The sequence below is a fragment of the Salvia hispanica genome, chromosome 6, assembly GCF_023119035.1.
Source record: "Salvia hispanica cultivar TCC Black 2014 chromosome 6, UniMelb_Shisp_WGS_1.0, whole genome shotgun sequence".
Lineage (NCBI taxonomy): Eukaryota > Viridiplantae > Streptophyta > Magnoliopsida > Lamiales > Lamiaceae > Salvia > Salvia hispanica.
The window spans coordinates 12,695,015-12,713,829 of record NC_062970.1 but is presented as its reverse complement, the minus strand read 5'-3'; the positions used below and the strand labels follow the sequence as shown (position 1 = coordinate 12,713,829).

General features: G+C 29.8%; 1 protein-coding gene across 1 annotated transcript; it reads left to right on the top strand.

Moving 5' to 3' along the window:
- The first annotated feature begins 204 nt into the window (after positions 1-204).
- LOC125193353 (probable carboxylesterase 6) lies at positions 205-1,494 on the top strand. Its single transcript, XM_048091126.1, has one exon. The coding sequence runs from the start codon at positions 247-249 to the stop codon at positions 1,225-1,227; it is 981 nt and encodes a 326-aa protein (XP_047947083.1). The 5' UTR covers positions 205-246; the 3' UTR covers positions 1,228-1,494.
- Positions 1,495-18,815: the final 17,321 nt, after the last annotated feature.

The window sequence follows — 18,815 nt, the reverse complement described above, 5'->3', positions numbered from 1 at the left end:
ATTAACGATCCGGTAACAACACAGCCCAATAATATTGCAAGTACACAAACATGATAACTTCAAAATAACCAATGCATTATGTCCAAATTGTGAGGATTAGATATATGCGCGACTTCCAACCTTATCTTTTCCTCCGTCAACTTGTCTCTCACTCTCTATAAATACAACCTACTCCAACCCCAAATTTGTCCTCAACAAAGCATCCATAGATATAGATACTATATAGAATAATAAATTACTATTCAAATGTCTGCGATGACAATGGGCACAAATCTGAGCAGACTCCAAATGAAAAGCAAAGCTCCCCAAGTAGTTGAGGAAATTGAGGGCCTCATTAAGGTATACAACGACGGCCACGTGGAGCGCCCCGAAATCGTGCCAAATGTCGGGTGCTCATTGGCCCCTGACCTCGGGGTCACTTGCCGCGAGGCGATCATCGACCAGTACACCCATCTCTGGGCACGCATCTACGTCCCAACCGCCGCCAACAAACTGCCCTTGCTCCTCTACTTCCACGGCGGCGGATTCTGCGTCGGCTCCGCATCCTGGAGCTGCTACCACGAACTTCTCCCCAAGCTCGCCGCCAGAGCCGCCTGCGCCGTTGTCTCCGTCAACTACAGGCTGGCGCCGGAGCACCCCCTCCCCGCCGCCTACGACGACGGCGTCAAGGCGGCGGTCTGGGCCAAGCAGCAGGAGTTCGCCGGCGAGTGGTGGGCCGGAAGATGCGATTTCTCTCGATTCTTCCTCGGCGGCGACAGCGCCGGCGCGAACATCGCTTATAATGTGGGGCTGAGGGCGAATTCAGCCGGCGTCGGAGTCAGGGGTTTGGTGTTGATACAGCCGTTTTTCGGCGGCGAGGCGCGGACGCGGTCGGAGATGTGCGCGGCGCGGCCGGCGGCGGCGCTGACAGTGGCGGCGTCGGACGCGTACTGGCGGATGGCGCTGCCGGCGGGGGCGGGGCGCGACCACCCGTGGTGCAGTGCGGCGGGATCGGCGGGGGAGATGCGGCAGGCGGGGGCGGCGGTGTTGGTTTGCGTGGCGGAGGCGGATATATTGAGGGATCGGAATTTGGAATTTTGCGGCGGATTGGCGAGGGAAGGGGTGAGGGTGGAGCAAGTGGTGAGTAAAGGCGTTGGGCATGCTTTTCAGATTCTGAATAAGTCGCAATTGGCTCAAACGCGACTTCATGAGTTGTTGTCGCATGTAAAGAATTTTGTGGGTAGATGATCATGAGTGGAATTTCTAGGCCTCTCACCTTTTTTTATGACTTGTTTGTAATTGGTGTTAGAATTAGAGAATATTGAGAAGCCTTTTACAAACAGTAGATATATGGGAGACAATATGTTTAAAAAAAAAATCAGACATGACTATCCGTTCCTACCACAAACAGGCAGATAGTCCGATTCGATTCACCATTTAAAATCACCGTTATGTTACTGATGTGAACCACTGAACCGGACCGTTGGAGGGCAGAAAACTTATCATTTTTGCAAACTGTAGTATTAAATTTTGCAAATTATTTAAACCAAATAAACATCTCTCTCATCGAATATATTTCACTTGTAACACTAATTTATTGGTTAACAACTCAATTAATAGTTGTGTCACTTGTGTGCTTTATTTGATCAATTTCCATTCGAGCTATCAAATTCTACTACTACTACTCCTCCTGCTGTAATTAATTTATCATCAATTCAAAAGTTGAAATAGTCTGATTCAGCTCTATCATCAATTCATACTAATACTGTAATTTACTAATGACATGTGTCCCGCTCAAGATATTCTTTATTCTTTTCTTGTCACTGTTAATTGTTTCTTAAGACGGCATGCATTTCTATGTTTATGAAACTAACAGATATCCTTAAATAAGGGTATGATATTTGATATGATGCAATTTGATTCTTTATGACATGCTTTTCTTTGTTTATGAAACTAACAAGTAACTAACTTGAAAAAAACTTGAACACGCCAAAAATTTGTTTTCATGTTGCAAGGTCCTCTGAATAAACATTTAATTTGGAAACATAAAAAACGATAGCACAAGCAAACGCTAAGTAATTGCTACTATAAAACAATTTATCCTGCCTGTCTCGTCCGATTAAAATATACTACTACTACTACAAATTTAAATGATTTGTCACGCACAATATCTATGAATCTAAGTTTTATACGTAATTTGTATATTTGATGTGTTTCAAATTTAAATGATTTGTCACGCACAATATCTATGAATCTAAGTTTTATACGTAATTTGTATATTTGATGTGTTTCAGATGATGTTAAAATTGCTTAACGATAGATATAAGATAGGTCCCTCGAGCCAACAAATCTCACCCAAGATTGCATCAAAATTTAGCAGCATAATAATCTCCAATATATCTTCTTCATTTGATTTGATTTAACATATATTTTTATTTTAGTCCAATATCTTTGTGTAATCTTTATCTTTATCTTGTTAATTAGATACTAGTATTCTTACCACCTCCATCTTTGAAATATTGTAACTTTTGAAACAACTTGAGTTTTAATGAATAATTGATAAAATAAGAGAGATAGAAAATATGATTGAAGTATTATTAGTTGATCGAGCCAGTCCATTCTCATTAGATAGGAAGAAGTATAGAAAGTTCTATTTTTAAGGAACGACGTCCAAAATAAAAAATATTGTTAAAAGACGGAGTTAGTAAAAATTAGACATCTATGTAGATCATTATTCATTGAGAAACAAGAAAAAATATATATTTTCTTTCGTATTTCAAACCCTAGCACCTCAACTAGGGCTGTTTTTGGACCAGCGAGATCATTATTCATTAAGAAATAAGAAAAATGTATTTTATCATTCGTATTTCAAACTCTATAGCACCTCAACTAGGACTGTTTTCGGGCCACCGATAATAATTTACTATGGTCCTGAATTGCCACATCAATAATTAAAATGGCTACATAAAAATCTATCAAGACCATCAATTTAGATTATAAGATCGATATGTTAGGTTGGTTTCAGTACATATACTTACAGATGATTCATATCGGATGAGATCTATTGGCGAAATTCTTGAAATAGGTTCCGAAAATAGGCCATTTTTTCCTTCTTAAAATAAGTGTAATGCATAATGCATTTTGAGAACATGTAATAGGTACACATTCTTAAATCTGTAACCAATTAGTAAAATAGTGTGATATTTATGCATGAATTTAGAAAATATTAGTACTCCATTTCGAACGGAAAGTAGTAATTTGGTTATAACGAACAATACATAATTTCCAATCAACAAAATTACTAGTATTATTGATCATGGTTTATTGAAGCAGTCATCTAAAAACAGTAAAACACGATAAAATACGTAAAACTAACTACCAAACAGCCCCCTCCCTAGTTGGTTGGGATGAGATCAATGGCCAGAAATGCGGAGAGTCCGAATATTACCGCTAGTTCGTTACCTCGTACAATAATTTTGTCATTAATTACTTTGGAGGCCACAACTTTTTTGCAATCCCGGAGGCAGTCCGTAGCAGACAGAAGAAGATCATACGACGCCATTTGGTACTCTCCCTCTTCTGTTTCGCCTAGGGCACTGCGGGTTGACCCTATTGACCAATCATACGACTCTTTGCATTGTTTGAGTGCTTCCTCCGTTTTTGGATTTGTGCTATTCTCCTTCAGTAGGATTTCGATGTGGCAGCGTGTGCGATTCGACCTCGAGATTCCCGATTTCATGATTTCGACGGTGAGATTGTACATGTTTGTTGCCGAAGCTACTCTTGGTTCTGATTCAAGTGTTTCGTCGCACATTTTACGGGCGTAATTTTTTCTGACTTTGTCGCAGACTTCCTTAATTAAAGGGGATGAAGAGGCGGCGTGGGAGGTTGAGACCAAGACTAAGATGAAGCTTATGAAAACGATGTTGAGACTGGAAGACATTGTTGTTTTAGAGTTTGAGATTTTTGTTCTTGTTAAGGTATAGAGGAGAATGATGGGGAGTACTTTTTATTTATAGTGGTATTGCGGGTGATAAATACGGAGTACGTCTTATTCAACTATTCACTTTCAAATAAATAGGAAAATTATTTTGATTTAGAGTTAAGAATTTGCATGTTAGTTTAGCAGGATTATATAAGGAAGGATTATATATGGAATACAATCTGATTCCTTAAATTTTAGAATTTGCTGTTTATATTGATTTTTAATCAAATTCAAACACAATTAGAATTCCAAAAATAAGGGAAATAGTTGTACAATTTTGTGGGATTATGATTCCCAACTTTTTCTTGGTATTATTTGTATAGTTATTTATTGATATTATAATTGACAATTCTTAATTTTCATAATTTAATGGTAATATAGTTAGTTATTAATTTATAATAAAATAATAGTATAATAATAATATATAATAATAATAATAATAATTCATAATTTAAAATTTAAAATATTGATAATTTTTAAACACAAAAAAGTAAAAATATTAGAAATCATATTCTCATAATACATTTTTCAAGCCATCGTTGCCAGATTTATTTCCCGTCAAATAAACCATGTTAAGTAAAGGTGGCATATATAAAGATCCACACTTGTATATATATTACTGTAAATGAAATATGAGGGAAATGAGTTAGTGGAAGGTGATGTCCTATTACCGTTTATAGTAAAAGTGAACAGAGATTCCTATTCGCGGACGGACTAAAATGAAAAAACGAGACTTCTATTCGCGGACGGAGGGAGTATGGCCTAAATTCATGCATGGTAGGCAATGTTTTAAAAACGGACTAGTGAGTGGAGCCAACGAAGCTACCGTTTCATGATTTAACTGTATGGACCGATTGGACTATTGGTCAGACTGGTTGGATAACTGGTTGAGGCAGATTATTATAACAAAAATTATTAAATAATAATACTAGTATCAGTGTTTTAAAAACCGGTTTGAACCGGCCGGTCGAACCGGTTCAGCCACGAACCGGTGACCTTTCCGTCCGATTCGCCATATAAAACCGGTGAAGGATTGAACCGTTTTGGACCGGTTGAACCGGCCGGATGGACCGGTTTTTTCAATTATGTGGCGTTTTTAAAAAAATGATCTCCAAGGGATTCAAACCCTATACCTTAGGGCTCTTTTACCACTGTACCACTTCACATGCTTTGACAAAATAATAACCTTAATTATACTTAATAACTAAACTTCCATATCTAATATTGAATTATATTATTTCACTCCTTCTTAACTAAGATAACACACTTTCTTTTTTTAATTTGTCTCAAATCAAGATGACTCATTTCTATTTTTGGTAACTTTTTCTCTCCTATTAACATACACAACTACTTTTTTGTCTCCAATAAAATATTCTATTCACTTTTCTATCTCCTTTTAATACTTACACTTAACTTTTTCTCTCCAATTAACCACATTAATCAACAATTTTTAAAATCTTAGATGACTAAGAAATGTAGTATTATCTTAGCAGGAATAAATGAAGTATTGCTACAAAATATAAAGAAGAGTCTTCTCTGTATTACTTTCTCCATTTTAAATATTTATTTTTATAAAATAAGTATAAAAATGAAACGCATCTATTAGTTTATAGGGCGTTTTAAAAGAAACTCAATTAATACTTGTTACCTGCGTGCTTTGATTTAGTGTCTATTTTTTCGATATTAAATGTAGAGATTTTAGTAATTAATGTATCTTTAATTCAAATTTTGAATACGTTGATTCGTCATCCGAATAATTAAATGTAGAGTCTGAGTAGCTAATGTATCTCATCCGTAGTGCAGAAAATTTGAATACGTTGACTTGCTCATCCCATAAAATTTGATTCTCTCATCCGAGAATAATATAACGGAGTGGAATAAAAAAAAGAGAAATGTTTTAGAGACATAATGTCTCTAAGCCATAATGCAATAATGAGGTTAAAATAGTCATTTCAAATTATTTTAGATTTTTATTTAAATTTATGTTTTGTACATGTACCATACTACCCTTTTTATATAAAATGTTAATTAGTATTATAGAATCACTTGATTATGGAAAGTTACTCAATTCTAGTCGTATATTTCTCCTTCCTCTATATCTCTCTTCTTTCTTGCCATTTACACAATTCTCCATGAACTCATGTCTCCATATTTACAATTATTTCTTTTATTTATTTAAGAGAAAAGATGAGAAATAATTCAATATTAATTTAAAGTGTAAATTTGAACAAAACAAATTTATATGAAAAAAGAAAATAATTACTATAAAATCAAGAGAAGGGGGAGATAACACTTAAAAAATTTTGAAACTTAGAAAGAAAGCGTGTAAAGAATTGCCCGATATATAATTTTGAAAAAAAGTACAAATAGAAATATAAACAAGCAATAAGCGAAAATATGGAAAATGGAAACAACTTGTATAATTTGGAACAAAGAGAAATATTAAATAAACAAATTTTATTATATTAAAATTTCAATAGCTATCTGTTAATAAAATAATTTGATGCGAATAAAATTTATTATTTTAATTTACTTTTAGATATCAAGTTTAATTGTATTTCATGATTTTTGAGTAACAATGTAGATTACGAGGAGATACAATACTTAATCATCATTAATTTATTGAATGATACAACAAAGAAATTAAGTATAAATATAATTAGTCGTTTTCATATCTTTACAAATTTTAATATTTATTTTATCCATCCCATAATAAGAGTTAAATTTTGCCATTTTGATTCCGTCCCACAATAAGAGTTACACTTTATTTTTATCATAAATTATAAATACGTCTCACATTCCACTAACTCACTTCATTCACATTTTATTTTAAAGTTAATATAAAATTGGTCTCATATTCCACTAACTTTTCAAACTCACTATTCTTTACATTTTTAAAAACTCGTGTCACAATAAGAGTGACTACTGTGGGACAGAGGGATAAAATAATTTTATGTTATGCAAATGAGTGAATGACTATTACCATTTCATTGAATGTGAACACTAAAAAAATTAAGTGTACAGACGCACAATCATTTTCGTGTCTTAAAAATTCAATAATTATAATACAAATAAAAAAATTTGATATGAATGTCTATTATCATTTTAATTTACTTTTACTTATTAGATATCATGTATTTTTTTATAACTTAAAAATTTCAGTAATTATTTAATAAAAAATAATAATATAAAATTTAGTGACTATGCAAAATATACTACTATTATAATTTTAATATATTTCTAATAATTCATTAACTAAATAATTGGATCCAAATGGTCATTACTATTTCGTTGGATGATAACATTAAAATATTAAGTATATATACATGTAGTTAATTTTATAACTTAAAATTTGAATAGTTATTTTATAATAATAAAATAATATGATATGAAAGACTATTACTCATTCGCTAAATGAAAAAATAAGAAATTAAAACATATTCATATAATAGTTTTTTACTGCTTAAAATTTAAAGATTATTTGATAATAAAATAATTTGATGCGAATAGCTATTACTATTCCGTTGGATGACAGTAGTATATATATACATGTAATCGTTTTTACACTTAGATATTTAACAATTATTTAATACTACTAGTAAAATTATTTGATGTGGATGACTATTATTCTTTTGTTGAATGATATCAATAAGAAATTAAGTGTTTATACATATACTACTCCCTCAGATGTTATTTGCACTTTTCTATTTAAGTCATAAACTTGAGATTAATTTTTTGATGTAATTAAATTAGTATTTAAGTGTACTAAGAAATTTTTTAACAAAAGAACACTTAATTACTTATAATATATTATTAAATATTATAATTCTCACTTAAGTATAAATAGTGAAAGTAGTTTGGAACGAGCCAAAACAGAAATGTGTGAATAACATAAGACGGAGGAAATATATCTTTACAATAGAATTTTATCAATTATTTAATAATAAAATAATTTGATGTGAATGACTATTAAATAAGTAAATGTTTAATATTAATAAAATAAATAGATGTGAATTACTACTAGTGAGTAAAATTTAAAAGTGATTAAATAATAATATAATTATATCAAATAACTATGATTATTTTGTTCAATAATGACACTAAAAATTTAAATATATTTATATAATCATTTTTATAATTTAAAATATTGAGAATTATTTAATAATAAAATAATTAGTTGCTATTGACTATTAGATGAATAAATTCAATGAAAAAGTTAACTTTTATATTAGTGTCTGAATAAAATAAAATAAAATTTTCCATTTCAAGGTAAGCCAATTCCGATCTTTTTTTCATGTTATACAAATTTGAAGAAAGTTAATAAATGACTTAATTATAATTTTCCAAAGTTATTGAAAAGTTACTATGTTAATTAAGATAGTTAATTTGCTTTTATTTGACTTTCCTTTCATAATTAACTAAACGGTTATACTATATAACTATTTATTTAATTTCCTTTTATTTGAAATAAGGGTGTATTAGTCCATATATAAATTATTTTTATGGCAAGAAAACATAAGGACATTATGGCATAGAGACATTATGTCTCTAAATCACTACTCTTTCAAAAATGATGTGTCGTTTTACTATTTCCACTAACTGATAACTAGTATTATACGGAGTACTTATATTCAAATACTTTCATTTTATTAATTTAATATAACGTAATTAATACTACTTTATTTTATTAATTTAATATTATGTGACTTATGTGAGTCATGTGATCATCTAGAACTTATCTTTATAAAAATAAATACTATATGAATAGCTAATATGATCATTTATCATTCCTTTTTATAAAATTAAATAATACTCTCTCCTTATTTTGGAATTTCATCTGAGATTCAACATGAATTTTAAAAATTATAAAAAAAAATTAAAAATATTCCAACCAAGACTCCTAAAGTGAGATACCAAAAAATGGTTAACCGGGATCCTAGAAATCCAGACAGAGGGAATAACTCTCTTTCTTTCACTATATCAATTATTAAAAAATAACAAAATTTAGGATGAAAAAAAAAACATTCCTAACTAAAGATAAATTAATCTAATCCTTTGCTTTTTTAAAATGTTTGCATTTGCATTCTCTAATTTTCGCTAGGACACACCAACAATAAAGATATTTTTTGAAGCTTAGTGATATATTTAGAAATACAAATTAGTATTCTTAATTTTATAAAAAAAACGTCCTTAATAGGTTATTTTGTTGTCATGTGATCGCTTTATTTTTAAAAATTGCAAAATAGATGGATAAAGATAAATTAACAACAATTGTATATACAAAATACCCCTTAATTTAATTCTATTTTGAGGATAATATTTTATGACTAATTTACCCTTAGTAATTAATGTTGGATATTTCTAACTGTACTAGTTTAGGAAAATATCATTGATTTAGGTTTTAAACTATTTATGTTAATATTGATTAACACACTACATAATTAAATTACTATATTTAATTATAAAATAAATACTACTCCGTAGTATATAATTTAATAAAGTACTATACTACTTTTTAAAAGAAATTTATATTTGTTCATTTTATAGTTTAGTATCTAGTGTTTTATTGTCATTCATATTATTTTTTCATAACTTTTTTGGGGTTTTTTTTGTTAATATTTCATTCAAATTGTCATGCGATGTAAATCATCAATATTGTTACAATGAAATAATTCAATATATGAAAATAATAAATTCAAATAATAAAATAATTTTTTATATAACTGAAATGTCAACTATACATGAGAACATACTTATAGTCATAATAATTTAATATATTTTGTGTTTTCTTTTTATTTTTGCGCTATTTTTCTTTAATATTTTCCTTAGCTTGTTCCTTTTTTATTAAATATCCAAAAGCATATACATAATTTTTTTAATTTTAATTACTTTTAGCGATAAGTATTTTTATATTAATAAAATATTAATCATTATTTCTTAACTAATCATTCAGTTATACAATAATATAATTGAATGCGAATGACCATTATTATTTTAATATATTTTTTACTATTATACATTGTATTATGTTTGTTTTGTAATTTTTGAGTCAAGATGTAGATTACACAAAAAAACCGACTAACGATCATCAATTAGTTGGACGAGAGTACTAAGAAATCAAGTATATATATAGTATATATATATATGGTCATTTTTATAATTTGCATTTAAAATTGTTGAATAATAAAATATTTGGATGTGAATAATAATTAATGCTCCTACTATTGTTTTAATTTATTTTTATTACTTATATATCAAATTTATTTTTATTTCATGATTTTGCGTCAAGATATTGAATTAATGATTATCAGTTAGTTTAATGTTAGTATTATAAAATTAAGTGTACATATATGTGGTTGTTCATAATTTACAATTTTAAAAATTATTTAATACTATTAAAATAGTTTGATCGAATGATTGTTTGTTTTAATTTATTTTTTATTGTTGTATTCATTTCATAATTTTTGAGTCAAAACGTATAGTATTCAAGGAAATCGACGTGATGATATTTAATTAGTTGGATGACAATACTAATTAATTAAGTATATTTACAAGTAGTTATATTTATAATTTATAATTTCGCTACTATTTCATTTAACAAAGAAATAGTTAGTTTTTTGAATAACTATTATTATTTAGTTTATTTTTATTATAAATAAATCAAAATAATAATCTTTAATTAGTTAGAATACTGAAAATTGAAATAATAAATTATAATTAGTTGAATGATAATCCTAAATATTTAAATACATTATGTGACGTTCTTTTAGTGACTAAAATTTTATATGTCAATTTATTCAATAAAATTTTATTGTATAATACTGTAGCATTTAAAAGTTGAGTCTGTCTAATTACTTACCCAAGATTTTATTAAATGTATGATGAAAAATGTGATGAATCCATCTTTTTAGTTTTGATCTATCTGTAATTATGTAGCTTTAAGATAGAACTACTTAATACTTTCCTAAATCTGTAGTTATTTAGTTAACAAACTTAATTTTTTCCTAAAATAGTTACGAAAGGGTAAATATGTGATATACAAACTAATTAATCGTCATTAATGTAATTATAGATGTAAAATGTCTAAAATGTCCAATTTTGTATATACAATTTTTGTTAATTTATCACTACCCAATCCAATATGTAAACAATCTAATTCTCTTTCTTTCTACTACATTAATTATTAATTATGTAATTCATGTGTCCCGCCCAAGATAGTTCTTTATTAATTCTTTCCTTGTCACTCTTAAATTGTCTCTTACAACGGCATTTCTATGATTATGAAACTAACAAATATCCTTAAATAAGGGTATGATATTAATATGATGCAATTTGATTCTTTTACGACATGCTTTTCTTTGTTTATGAAACTAACAAACTTGAAAATAACTTGAACAAGCCAAAAACTTGTTTTCACGTTTTGAGGTCATCTGAGTAGACATTTAATTTGGAAACATAAATAACGATAAAACAAACAAACGCCAAGTAATACTTCGTATGTCCCTGAAAATTTGTCACTTATTTTCATTTCTGTCCGTCCCTAAAAATTGATCACCTTTCACTTTTATCATTTTTAGTAATGGATCTCATATTCCACTAACTCATTCTCACTCACATTTTATTATAAAACTAATATATAAAAGTAGGACTCACATGCCACTAACTTTTTTCAACTCACATTCTATTACATTTCTTAAAACCCGTGTCGGATTAAATGGTGACAAATTATGGGGGACGGAGGGAGTAGTAGCTATTAAATAATTTATCACGCATGTCTCGTCCGATGAAAATATACTACTCCCTTCATTGATCTGTTTCATAGTAACGGAAACATTTCTTTTCAGTACGGAGATTAAGAAAGATTGTATTAAGTGAATTAAGTTACACAAATAAAATAGGAAATGCAAAAGATAGAGATATAAAGATAGAATAAAGTAAGTAAGAGACATTAAGTAATTGAGAAAAAATGTTTTAATTTTTGCTAAAAAAGAAAATGATTTCACTACTATGAAACGGAGGGCATACAAATTAAATGATTTGTCATGCACAATATCTATGTCTAAGTTTTATACGTAATCTGGCCCAAAAATTGCATCCAAATTTTGCCGCAGATCGCATCATAATGATTTCCAATATTTTACAGTATCTTTTTCATATGAATAGATGTAACATATAGTATCTTTTATTTTAGTCAGTTATTTTTATGAATCTTTATTTTGATCAAGTCAAGTTGGTAGTTAGTACTTTACTACTCCGTCTTTGAAAAATAGTGATACTTGAAATGACATAGATCTTAATAGATACTTAATTAATAAAGTAAGCGAGATATAGGAAATGTGATTAAAGTATTTTAGTTGAGAATGAGTCCATCGCCATTAGAGAAAAAAGTTTCTTAAAATAAAAAGTATAGAAAGTTTCTATTTTTAAGGAACGGATCAAAATAAAAATATTAGTAGTATATTTTTAAAGGACGTAGTTAATACTAATTAGAAGTTTATGTGGATCATTATTCATTGAGAAATAAAAAGAATATCTTTTCTTATACATATTTTAAACCCTAGCACCTCAACTAGGGCTGTTTTCGGACCACTAATAATAATTTACTATTGTCATGAATTACCTTGTCAGTAATTAAAATGGCTACATAAAAATCTATCAAGAACATCGATACATTAGGTTGGTTACAGTACATATACTTACGGATGCTTCATATCGGATGAGATCTATTGGCAAAATTCTTAAAATAGGTTCCGAAAATAGGCCACTTTTTTCTTCTTAGATTAAGCGTAATGCATTTTTGAGAACATGTAAGTAAATTTGGTACACACGTGACACATTCTTAAATGTGTAACCAATTAGTAAAATAGTGTGATATTTATTTCACTATAATAAATCCAATTTTATGCATGAATTTAGAAAATATTAGTAATAGTATTTATTACAGTAGTATCTTTATTAATTATTTTCATAGAATGTTAAAACTTTACTTGATTTAGTTTGATTTGATTTATTTTTGTTAAAATAACTTTTTTTTTATATTCATATTATGCGTGTAGTCTTTAGTATCTTTTCATATTTCCACTATCTGTAATGTAAATAGAGTTTGTGTCACTCAATTAACTTTCACAAGCCTCAGTATGAAAATATCCAACAATTAAACTTTGTAAATAGAGGATATCATATTGTAATTAACTTAGTATGATAAATATAATCTCACGATATTGCCAAAGTATGTTATGCATTTGGAACGTACAGTAGTAATTTGATTTAACGATCAATACATAACTTCCAATCAACAAAATTAGTACTACTACTACTACTACTAATATTGATCATCGATTATTGAACCGGTCATCAAAAAACACGATTAAATTACGTAAATATTAAATACTCCTACCAAACAGTCCACTCCCTAGTTGGTTGGGATGAGATCAATGGCCAGAAATGCGGAGAGTCCGAATAATTCCGCTAGTTCGTTACCTCGTACAATAATTTTGTCATTAATAACTTTGGAGGCCACAACTTGTTGGCAATTACTGATGCAGTCCGTAGCAGACAGTTTAAGATCATACGACGCCGTCTGGTAGTCTCCCTCTTCCGTTTCGGCAAGGGCACTGCGGGTCGACCCTATTGACCAATCATACGACTCTTTGCATTGCTTGAGTGCTGCCTCCATTTTCGGATTTGCGCTCTTCTCCTTCAGTAGGATTTCGATGTGGCGGCGCGTGCGATTCGACCTCGAGATTCCGGATTTCATGATCTCGACGGTGAGATTGTACATGTTTGTCGCGGAAGCTACTCTTGGTTCTGATTCAAGTGTTTCGTCACACTTTTCAATGGTGAAATCTTTCCTGACTTGGTCGCAGAGTGACTTAATTAAAGGAGATGAAGAGGCGGCGTTGGATGTTGAGAAAAAGACTAGAATGAAGGGTACCAAAACGATGATGCGAGTGGAAGACATTGTTGTTTTAGGGTTAGAGATTTTTTGTTTTCCTTCTTCAGGGTATAGAGGAGAATGATGGGTTTCATAATACTGATGAGTATTATTTATAGTGGTATTGGGGGTGATAAATACGGAGTAATATCTAATTCCAATATTGATTTTAATAAAATTGGGAAAGTAAATAATTCAAAGATGTTGAGTAAAAATAGTGAATCGTGCTATTAAAAATAGAAAGAGAATAAACCCTATGGAATAAATAAGTATGAAAATTATTTTGTCTAGAATGTAATCTGATTACTTAATTTTTAGAATCTGGGGTTTATTTTGATTTTTAATTAAAATGGAAAAGTAATAAAAATCCTGAAAACAAGGAAAATACTTAGTACTTTGCAGTATTATGATTCCCAACTTTTTCTAGATATTTTTTTATTTATTTTAGATTCTTACATATTTAAAAATTTAATGTAGTATAATTTTTATTATTTTATACAACTATTATTTATAATGTTAGTTGTTTATTGGTATTACAATTGAATATGCTTTATAATTTTAAAATTTTATTAAAATTGATGTAGTGTTTTTTACCTTTAAAAAATCGCAAAATAGACTATAAATATGACATTTATTTTTATTTCGTTGGCGGAAAATCAAGTAAAAAACGTCCACTTTTGTTAGAAGTTAGAATTTGGTACCGATCCGTGTGACATCCATGATCCAAAACATGCATATTTTTTAAATATTTATATTATTACTTGCAAATAAAATATTATATATGTGATTATATCATAATTATATGTAGTGGGAGATAAATTATTATTACTTGCACATAAAATTATTATTACTTGCATGTGTAATTACGTTAATTAATATGTGCATGGGAGTATTTTGTGAACACATACGTACAGTCTTAAATATTTATATAGTTATAAAAGTGAATTTTGACAAGTATCTTAATTATTAAGTAAGCTCTATTTTTATATATATTTTTATTTAGAATATTAAATGATTATGTTGTAATTTATCTTTATCCCATAATATATGTGTGACACGTATCTCTATAAGCTTCAATATATACATGCCATTTGGATTAATCATATTTTAATTAATAGGCATAAGTCGGCAAGTTAGACGTGAACTTTGATATATAATTGTACATATTTATGAAAAAAAAGAAAGAGATAGGGAAGGAGAGAAAAACGAAAGAACAAAAAAATGCTGAGAAATTTATGATCAAGGGTTATAAATCAAGAGTTGGAATCAGAAGTTCAATAAGTTTACTCATCGTAATCAGGTGTGTATAAATCACACTTTTAATTTTACATATTTTATGTGATTGATTGTTATGTGTTAAATTGAAGTGAATATTTGAATTATATGATATGAGAATAAATGGTTATGTGTTATTTAATATTGATGGTGGAAATGATGTGGATATGTAATTTGTGCAATGAATATGTTTGATATATGGTATATGATTTATTCGAGTCATGAGATTAAAGAGGATATGTGACTGTCTTGCTCTGGATCTGATATACAATGGCAAAAGACCTACGGGTCATATACAATGATAATGGACCTACGGGTCAAAGAATATATGTAAAGACGGGCCTTCGTGGAAAGGTCAAATCAAAGAGGGGCCTTCGTGGAAAGGTCAAATAATTAAAAAGGAACCTGCAGGTCGTATACAATGGAAATCCCGGGCAGATACCAGGCTTGCTCAGTCACAGAATATTAAAAGGATCATAGGCATATGCATATGAATATTAAATTATTTATGATGTTTATTACTTCCGGTGATATATTTTGGTGAAAGAATGTGTTTGATATTGGTGTGTGAAATTAAAGGTAAGATTTATATACACTGAGTTGTGGCTCATATAAACCACTATTATTTTTCAGGAATAAGATATCAGTGAACTTTTGGGTTAACGTGAGTCATAGGAACTCCACATGTTATCAGGGTCGGCGGCTGACACGTTTTGGCAACCTTCTCCTCCTCACCATTTTTGCATGTAGATAATTGTAAAGTATATAGAGTGGTGACAGGGTCTCACTACGGTTTAGAATATTTTGAAATATGTACTTGATAAATGTTGGATTTTGAAATTATTAATATGTGTGCTTTTGAAAATTTGAATTTATTTATTATAAGTCTATACGTCAGAAAGGATTGGGGTGTGACAATTTAGGTGGTATCAGAGCGGGGATAGACTCCCGCTGGGACATGTCATTCATGAATATCATATGATGCATTTCGGTTCGAAGTTTCATTTGCATTTCAATTATCATAAACATGTGTCATTATGGAGAGAAGGGTCAGCCGCCATGCATCATCAATTAATTGTAGAAACATCTCATATACATGTTGCATCATATGGGGATTACCCAGGCTTTTAGAACAAAGAGTACATGGACCAATGATGAGGTAAAGAGGTAGAAAATTTAAAGAGCTCGGAAAAGTAGAAGTTGTTGATTTTATGGGACTAATCTGACTGAGGCTGTGATATAGTTAAAAGTGATAGAACCGGTGTTCAATCAGATGAGTTGTATGTCGGAAGAAGGTTTTGATTATAGGGTATCTCTTCTTTGAAGCAATACTTACTCTTGGTGGGAAACAGTCCCACAAGCTATGATACAACCTCTGGTATTCAGTTCACGATTTTTCTAGAGAATGTGTTGCGAGTTAATTCAATTGAGCTCTTGCCATACGGATATTGATATTATTATGAGTATAGATTGGTTTTCACTTCATCGAACCAAGGTAGCTTGTAAAGTAAAAGAAATAGTAATATAATCATCGAGACAAGATCGAGTGATATTTTACGGTAATCAATATATTGCTCCAGGTTTTCTTATATTATCTAGATCGGATTTTTGATTTATTGGAAGTGCAGATTTATCTGGATTTTCACCTTATCAGGAGACATATTTCTCTATTGAGCACTGCATTTATTTATATTTATATTTATCAACCGTCTTCATTAGAGTTTCAAGAGTTGAAGAAACAGTTACAAGAGTTGTCAGAGATATGTATGACTTAATGTTTTACCTTGAAGATCACCAATATTATATTTGAAGAAGAAAGATGATACACTGCGACATTATATATACTATTGGAAGTCGAATCGAGTGACAATGAAGAATAAATATCTATTACCGAGAATAGAAGACTTATTTGATCAATTTCAAGGTATGCAACTGTTTTCGAGTACTGATTTTTGATCAAGATATCATCAGTTGAAGATAGCTAAAGAGAATATTGCAGAGACACCATTTTGAACTCCGTACGACCATTATGAGTTTTGGTTATGCCTTTCGAATAAACTATTGCACCTACAATTATTTATGGCATTGATGAACAAATTCTCTCAACTATTCCTGGATCCGTTAGTGATTATTTCTATTGACTTACTATTATATTCATGAAGTACAAATGTGCATGTTAATCACTTGCAGTCAGTATTACAAGTTCTGCGAGATAAACAGATTATTGCAAGGTTGAGTAAATGTGAGTTTTTGCTAGAACATGTGGTATTGTTGGGACACGTGGTGTCAGGTCGTGGAATAGAAGTGAATCTACAAAAGATTGAATTGGTTTTCAACTGGAAATGTTTCCCGATTATTATTCAATTGATAATAAAGTTAGTACGACAGAATTATTCTTTTATATGGAGTGAAGCATATCAAAAGAGTTTTAATGAGTGGAAGCATCGGTTGAATATGTCACCTATTTTGGTTATCTCCGCAGGTACAAGATATTATGTTATTTATAGTGATGCGCTGAAACATGGATTTGGTTATCTTTTGACTTAATGGAAAGTTTATTGCTTATGCATCGTAACAATCGCAAGTACATGGAGTTTCTTATTCTGATCAAAATCTGTTATTAGCGACATTATTTTTATTTGAAGATTTGGCATCATTATCTGCAGGAACGCTTATATGGTATTCTAGTATCTTATATATTGACAGAGATCCGCGATTTACTATCTCAGTCTTGATAAAGTCTTTTTGTGAGTTTCACCTCAGAAAGGAGTCATGCGATTCGAGCAAAAAGGTAAGTTGAGTCCTCATTATATTGAACCGTGAGATATTGTTGAAAGAGTTGGACCATTGGCGTATAGGTTAACATTATCTCCAGAGTTGGCACAAATTCATAATATTTTCTACGTCAGTAGGATTCGGCTTTATCGATCTGATCCTTCACATGTTCTGAAAGATCCTGATACACAGATTTCTGAAAATTTGAGTTATATAGAAGAACATGTCAATATAGTGGACCGCCAGTGAAACAATTGCGAAGAAAAGATGAGAAAGAACTATCCACATCTATTTACGGGTTAGAAATTTCTTTGAGTACGTTAACATAGAGAGGAATGAATTTTGCGGATAAAATTCTAAAAGGGGGAAGATTGTGACATCCATGATCCAAAACATGCATCATTTTTTAAATATTTATATTATTACTTGCAAATAAAATATTATATATGTGATTATATCATAATTATATGTAGTGGGAGATAAATTATTATTACTTGCACATAAAATTATTATTACTTGCATGTGTAATTACGTTAATTAATATGTGCATGGGAGTATTTTGTGAACACATACATACAGTCTTAAATATTTATATAGTTATAAAAGTGAATTTTGACAAGTATCTTAATTATTAAGTAAGCTCTATTTTTATATATATTTTTATTTAGAATATTAAATAATTATGTTGTAATTTATCTTTATCCCATAATATATGTGTGACACGTATCACTATAAGCTTCACTATATACATGCCATTTGGATTAATCATATTTTAATTAATAGGCATAAGTCGGCAAGTTAGACGTGAACTTTGATATATAATTGTACATATTTATGAAAAAAAGAAAGGATAGGGAAGGAGAGAAA